General features: G+C 45.6%; 1 protein-coding gene across 1 annotated transcript in view; it reads left to right on the top strand.

Annotated features, from left to right (window-relative positions):
• Nucleotides 1-586: 586 nt before the first annotated feature.
• Nucleotides 587-7,992, top strand: part of ALOX5AP (arachidonate 5-lipoxygenase activating protein) — a 261,164-nt gene continuing 253,758 nt past the window's right edge. The window contains exon 1 of the mRNA XM_069639513.1: nucleotides 587-848. Coding sequence (XP_069495614.1) covers nucleotides 587-848 — 262 coding nt within the window. The remainder of the gene's footprint in view (nucleotides 849-7,992) is intronic.

The following is a 7,992-nucleotide window of genomic DNA, read 5'->3' as shown; positions in this document are numbered from 1 at the left end:
GATGTACAAGGGCAGTAGCAATAACCACGGTGCACTGTCGTGCACTACAAGGACGTCCCAGGCCCACTTGAGAATAGTGGTGGAGCCTGGGCGTCCAGATTCGGCGCAGTGATTCGTGCTCTTTAGCACGCTCACTGCGCCAATTTAAGAATCGGGCTCTAACCGTAGCCTGCGAATAAAAAGCTGGCCGAATAAGACGCTAATGTAGCCTGAGAATAAAGTAGCTTGCAAATAAGAAGCTGTTTGAATAAGAAGCTGGCTAATTAAGAAGAAAAGTTCATCCAGCAAAACGTTGTCTGAATACAAAGCAAACTTTAGCCTGCGACTATGAAGACAGCTTCAGCCTGCACATGAGAAGCTGGATTGAAATGCCTCTGGGCTTCTAGGGCGCTTTATAAATGTAAAAAATAAAATAAAATAAATAAATAAAAAGATAACTTCTGCCTGCGAATAAGAAGATAACTTCAGCCTGCGAATAAGAAGATAACTTCAGTCTGCGAATTAGATACTAACTTCATATTCGCATGCAAATAATTCTTCGGCTGCCCTCTGCTTCAGCATTTCACTGGATTTTGCATACGTTGCTATGGGTGTATCGAGCTTCACAGAATACAATTCGCTATCACTATTTCACCATCAGCCCGTCGGAAATGCTTCTGATGAAAGATTACATAGGCCTCCAACTTCCTCTTCTGATGCAGAGCTGCGTATCCCTGCCTGGTGGAAGGTTCTCGATCTGAGCGCGCACGGTAGCATCGGCGAGCACACGACTGTCAAAATGGAGCATGACATTCTGGAAGGAACCGTCCTACTGGCCATAGTGACTCTCATCAGCGCGATTCAGAACGGTAAGCAAGCGCCAATGGCATGGCGTCCAGTAGCAGGTAGCAGCGGTCAGATCGATTGTAAACACAGATCAGGACGTGTGCGCGCGCGAGCCCGTGCGTGTCTGCTTTGTTAGAGTGCGCAGTTGCCGACTACAGCGTCATGGCGGTCTGCGTGGAGTGAATCATGACTGCATGAGTTTCTGCATAGCGTGCAGAGATATACAGCTGCACAATCAGGATCTATTGGTTTTTTTTTTAATAGTTAATGAAAGCAAGATACAGGCCTCAAAGGCGCATCTGGCCGCTGTATATGGGTAGTGGGAAGAAAGAACAATATAGCAAGAGAGAGCAATTTACTGAGAAGACCACAGGATTACTCAAATAGCTTGTGTACAGAGTAATGAAAAGAGATTTGCGATTGCGGGACACATTTGTGGTGGTGCCTGGATCGGATTGAGGTAGCAAATAGGCCCATGTACCCATAAAAAATCATCCCGCAATCCCAAATCGCTTTTCATTACTCTGCAACAAACTGAGTAGTACCTGCAGAGTCTTATTAAGTAACATTTACAGCAGCGAATGCCTTTTATTGCATATTGTGTCAATAACGGGTCAATACTTCAAGTTGCATGCATTACCTCAACAAATTGGGTCACATTGTCCCAGAAAAGTGGACCAGACAGGCTTTGAGTACTAAAAAAAAGAAAAAGTGCCGTGACTCTGACATTTCAGACCTGTCTTTCACGATTGAAAAAAAACAAACAAAACAAAAATACAATTGCAAAGAGAACAGATTTTCATATTACCTTGCTGCTGAAGCATGAACTGCACCTATATTTTAAATATGAGAACCTGTAACAGGACATGTCGTGTATAATATGTCAATATGAGACATTTTGCAGCTTCCTGACCACCGATTGCTGTGGTCTTGTTTCCGTGGCACAAAGCCGGGGTTCGATTCCTGCCCAACCTTCGTTTCTCTGCTGCTGCCTGTTGATATTTTTATTTTATTGGGCATTTGTAAGGCGCACTGTACAACACGAAGAGTGTTTCTAGGCACCACAAGGCAAATAAGAGGTCTGGGGGTGGCAGGGGTTAAAAGAACAGTAATGGCCCTACTATGCCTTGTGTGCAAGTGCAAGAAGTGCTGGGGGGTAGAGGAGAGGTGGATGGGAAGGGGGAAGTGGTGGAATAATGCAAAGGAATAAATGCGGGGGAGCCCAACCCAGGGGCTAGGCAAGTGCTAAGGGGAGTGCCCGGACCAGGCGCCGAACAAGTGATCGGGGCTGGGGGGTTCCACCTTCATAAGTGCGGGAGGTGGTTGCTCATCCTCCAGGCTGCACAGAGAAGAGGGCAGAAGTGGGAGTGCTGAATAGGGTTTGCTGGTGGAAACTGGTCAGGGAGGGCCTGGTTCACATTGTGACTCATAAGTGCACCAGGCCGGCAGGCGAGGGCATTTAGCAAGGATGGGGAAGCGGGAAGGAGGTAGAGAAGAGCAGTTTTAAGAAGCTTCCGGAACTTCCGGGTCAAGTCTGAGAAGGGCAGGGAGGCTATTCCATAGGAAAGCACCTGCCAAAGAGAGAGATCTACCCCCACTCTCTGCTTGGATAAACGTCTGATCTCCAGAGAGTTGGAGCCAGAAGACTGAAAGGCTCTAGCTTGGTGGTATTTAAGGAGCGAGACTTGAAGGTAGCGGGGTCCCAGGCCCAAGGAGGCCTTATGGCTGATGCAGAGGTTCTTGATTTTGATCCTTGCATCCATCGGGAGCCAGTGAAGAGATTTAAAGGCTGGAGAGATGTGGTCTCTGGGCTTGAGGCCAAGGATAAGTCTTGCAGTCCTGTTCTGGATAAGTTGAAGGGGGCAAAGATCAGAAAGAGGCAGATTGAGGAAGAGGCTGTTGCAGAAGTCCAGCCTAGAGAGAACCAGAGCCCTGGAGACATTGAGTTTCTGGGGGGCAGTACGAAGGGGAGAATTCCTCTGAGTAGGGGAAGCTGAAAGTGGGCCTTCTTGGCAAGGTCTGTAATGTAAGGGGAGAACGAGAGAGCAGAGTCAAAGATGAAACCAAGGTTGTAAACACACAGGGGGTGGTGTACACCCTCTCAAAAAAGTCAGCAGGCGCTGTCCACCCGTAGTCCCTCAACTTGAGCCCTGGGTCAGATGTACTTGCCTTTCGGGCATTGCTCAATTGCCTTTTAGTCCTGTGAGAGCAAGTGAAAGGGGCCCCCTAGCAGCTGCCTCTATGTTGGCAGTCAGCTTTCTTATGATATGGCAATGTGATTCAGGAATTTCCAAGCTTTGCAGCGTGGCCATTATGGGATGAGTTTGCTTGAGCACTTCAGGGTGTCGCCTGCCTAGGGCCTCTGGTGGTACCTTTTTATGCCTGTTTCTCTACGTTAACACCTTGCTGATTAAGTATTAATAGCTTCTCAGTGGAAGTTTTAGTGTTTCAGCTCCTTGTTGCCTGGCTGTATTTCTTTGTCTCTATTGTAATGCTGCATCCTGCTGGTGCCTCAAACTGCTGTTCTCTGCTCTAAGCCAGGGGGAGGGGGCAAACATCATGTTGCAATGGGTCCCCACGAGCCGTGATACCTCTTCAGCCGACGCTGAGTACGAGTTTGGATTTATGCAGGGGAGTTGCTATGTCTGGAAAAGACCCGGGGCTAAGCTGATGTCGGAACTGTTGGGACTGGGGGCTAGCTAGTCTTTTGGCTGTAGCTCCTGAGATTCTATCCGGGGCTACAACCAAAAGATCAGGGGCTATAGCCCCCTTACCCCCCCTAGCAACGCCCCTGGATTTATGTATTTCTTGGTTAAAACAAAGATCGCAGCTGGAACAGGAAGAAAGTTAACGAATAGAACACAACCACATGGTAAAAACAGAACATTATAGCGTGCTTTTTCGAGCAGAGTCAGCAAGAGTGTTGCATGTTTACCAAATCTAGGACTGAAAGCAGGCGACAAGGAAGTCAAATATCAGGTCAGATGAAACAGCAAACAATGCACAGAGCTAGCAGTCAGGCCGAAAACACTTTGAAGTCACGCTTGGTTTACTGTAGAAATATAAATATGAAAGTGTACAATGGGAGTGTACTTGGAAAATTACCTTAAACAATATGATTTTATCAAGTCAATACTTATCAGTTCAAATCATTAAAAGTTCAGGCTGGGTAGACTAGGCTTCAACACAGAAAAAGATACAGTCTATTTAGGTCAAAACCGCACTGGCAAATGCGTATCTTAGCCGTGACATATTCATGGAGGGCCTTGGACCAACTCAGTGAGGTGTAGCTTGATTCCCCATGCGCAGAAAGCAAGGCACCCACATTTGGGCATATACACGTTCACCTAGGGAGACAAACTGAAACCAGCACGCATTAGAAAAGCCAACAGCTTGGGCATTTGCGCACACTTGGGATAGGAATTTGCCAGGCACTGCTATGAGGCTACCACCAGGCCATAAACTGGGAACAGCTAGAAAATGGTACAAGTACCTGCACATTTCTGCCTTATACTTAAGTACAAGTTAAAACTATTGAGTTTGCGATTACTTGTTTTAGACAGGACTCTAGTTCAAGTAACAGATGCAAGGACACACATATTGCTTATAAATAAACTGAATACACACACTGTTAAGAGATTTTCATTACAACAGGAGCTAATTTAGAGAGGCAATTAAGTCATTAAATAATTGAAAGAATGCTTAGATATAATACTAGTAAGTTTGGTGTTACTTTGTCACAGAGCGAGCTCAAAGAGTACCCAAGAGGGAATATTTCAGTAGGGAGGGCCAGACAGTTGGTGGGAATTCCATAGGGATTAACATGGCAATGGGTGGGTAAATGAACAAATGAGCCCATAGGATGTGTGTCCCTCCTACCATCCCAGCTCCATCCTATCTGTGTTCCATATCAATCGTTCTGGTTTACATAATAGCCTAATTCAAAGCCTTGCATCAAATCGCTTTTTAATTTTACTACACTCTCACCACCAGAATCACATTTTTCTTACTGCCAGTCTTATCACTTATACTCAAGTAGTTCATGCAGCTAAATGTATACTTTTAATGTAATTTGTAAGGGCCCTCAGTCTGATGGATGTAAGTCTCTGAATCAATCATAACCATTGCAACGTGCTTGCCTTTGAAACAAGACGACGGGGAGCAACACAGGTTCGATCCCCGGGTCTGCTCTCAGAAACCTCTGGGTATTTAGCACGTTATAAATGACCTATCATTTCATTTCATTTCATTGCCATTGCTTGCCTTGGTTTGTGTTCCAGTGCAGAATGTACATGGCTCAGCAACTGAGATTGAACTGTGCTGTTTGGTGGCAGTACCAAGCGTAATGCCTTGTGCCCTTCAGTAATGGCATGGACATACTGAAGAATTATGGAATGGAAGACTGTGCAGAGAAATTATAGTGGTAATGTTTAACCCAAAGCATTGCATCAAAAAACGTTTTGATTTTACTATACTCTCCCCTCCCGAATCATATTTTTCTTGCTACCAACTTCATTTTGTATGTCTACACAAATAGTTAAAACAGCAGAATATAGACTTTGAATGTAATTTGTCAGGTTACCCGGAAGTTCATGCACCTGCTGTAGAAATCTTTGTCCAAGCATCATGACCTGTCATTTATTATCTAATACAGTCAACCATTTTATTAAGTATTATGGGAACAACAGTTATACTCCCATACAAGCAATTCCCTTCAATTACATTAATCAACTTCATAGGTTTTAAAACATAGCCACCTTGTAACTGAGAAATTGGAAATGTAAGATGAACAGTGCAGTTATTAAAAGTAACACAGTATCTTGCTAGATAGTTATAGGATGCCTGCATGAGGAAGTGTGCTACCTCACTTAGAGGTTTGAATGACCCTCCATTTCCCTGGTCGTTTGTGTTTTCATGGCTGTGGGGCATAACATTGTACAACGCAAACAAGCGAATTCTGGCTGAGCCTCCTGCAGAGTGCAGCCCATCTGAATGTTAATCGCTCTGAAGTTGCTGCTGCACATTTAGAGCGAAATCTCCCTGCCTGCGATCTCTCCTGCCCTCGCTCCACCCTGAGGTCTCAGTGGTGAGTAACACCACCTGCAAGGCCTTTCTTCTGGAGGGGGGCTAGTAGGTGGCCTGCAGGGGCCTATTGGGAACACAGAACAGGACGTGTGCATGCGCAAGCGCATGCATGCTTTGGTAGAGTGTGCAGTTGCTGAGTATAGTGTTATGGAGCGCTGCATGGGGTGAATCCTGCCTCTATCCATGAGTTTCTGCATAGAGTGCACAGATCAACACGTTCATAATCAGGATCTATAATTTTGTAGTAAATGAAAGCAAAATACAGGCCTCAAAAGTGCATCAGGGTGCTATAAATGGGCAGACATCACTTCCTGCTGCCATCTCGGATCAGCCCAATCTCCAGATGAAAGCCACAAGAGTCTCCTCTGGAAATACCAATTAGGAAGATATCCCCTCATCCCAGCAACACCTGCGACAAAATCAGTGAGACTAACCGCTAATGAACCGGGTGATCAGGTGACGAGAGCGTGTGTCATCCCTTCTGGCTTTTGGCTTCACTTTCTGTCTGCAACTTCACTCCCAGTGGCCATCTTGGATTGGAGACATCACTTACTGCGGCTATCTTGGATTGGTGACATCACTCCCTGCAGCCAACCTTGGATTGGCGATATTGCTTCCTGCGAGCATCTTGAATCGATGATATCACTTCCTGCAGCCATCTTGGATCAGCCCAATCTCTAGCTAAAGGCCAGAAGGGACTCCTCTGGGCCAATCAGGAAGAAGTCCCCTCATCCCAGGCACACCAGGGACAAAATCAGTGATACCACCCACTGATGGACTAGCCGATCAGGTGACAAGAGTGTCTGTTATTCCTTCTGAATCTCTAGGGGCGTCCAGCTAAGGGTGTCCCAGTGAAGAGCGGAACACTGAAGGGTGAAAACCAGACGCTGACCAGCCTCTTTGACTCTTAGCCTATGAGCCTTTGCTGTGCTGTGTTCGTGACGGCACTAGGGGGTTGTAGATAGCGGCGATAAAGGAGACGGGGCAACTGTTGGGCCTCATTGTCTCCATGTTAGCAATCGTAAATGGAACTCTTCCTTCTAATGATAGCTCAAAAGTTAAGCACTTGCCTCAGACATGTGACCACCCTGCACTTGGTAAGTCCTTCAGCCCTCTGGGGTCGATACATTCAGCACAGTTAAAATAGGTAATAATAATTCCCATTGTTATAGCACTTGGAAGCAGGAGAAATCTGGAATAAACTCCCTTTATTTAAATTTTGTATATATATATATATATATATATATATATATATATATATATATATATATATATATATATATGTATGACACGGCCACGGTAGTGGCCATGTAGTTATGGTTAAATTGCTGTTTCCATAGGAAGAGCACTTTTTGGGTGGCTTATAACTCAGCTCCCCCTGGACGAATCCTCACCAAACTTTGAAAAAAAAGTTTGTAGGCCAATTTGTTTCCAAAGTTCAGTGATGTTTGGTCCAGGGGGGGAAAGTTATAGGGGGGGTTCCAAAATGTCTTTTTTTCCCATAGACTGAATGGGGCCTGAATGGGGGAAAAACTTTGCGCACGGCTACAGGTAAAACCGCTGGACGGATTTTCACGAAATTTGCGGCAGGTATAGGGGCTTGGTCCAGAAAGCATGCTTTTGTAAATTTGGTGACAATCCATGCAGTATTTTTCTTTAAAACGACCAAAAAGTATGTCTAAAAAAAATTAGTGATATCTATGTCCACTCCGCGGTCACACTTCCCTGTTCGCTCCGCGGACAAGATAACGATTGGCTAATGGGCTCGCGTCATGACCGTGGACATGCAACGTCTCTGCCGATTGGCTGCTGCGAGACATGTTCTGCGTCAGATTGTTTGGGTGCGCCCGACATCTTGGATCTGCCGATAGCGGAGCAACAACCAGCGTACACATGCTATATTTATAAAACTCGTTTGCTGTGTCACAGAGCGTTGGGACAGGTTCAGACAGTAAGACATGGGTGATCAATGCATTTGTTCTGGGGGTCGGCCTTCACAATGTATTTTTGATGGTCACCTTGTACGCACAGAAAATGTGGGGTGTAATAATGATAGCATTTCAGTCAATGCAGTGCACAGGA

The sequence above is a fragment of the Ambystoma mexicanum genome, chromosome 7q (assembly GCF_040938575.1).
Source record: "Ambystoma mexicanum isolate Mex_15411 chromosome 7q, UKY_AmexF1_1, whole genome shotgun sequence".
Classification (NCBI taxonomy): Eukaryota; Metazoa; Chordata; class Amphibia; order Caudata; family Ambystomatidae; genus Ambystoma; species Ambystoma mexicanum.
Note: the sequence above shows the minus strand (reverse complement) of the source record. Positions and strands in the feature narration are given on the sequence as shown.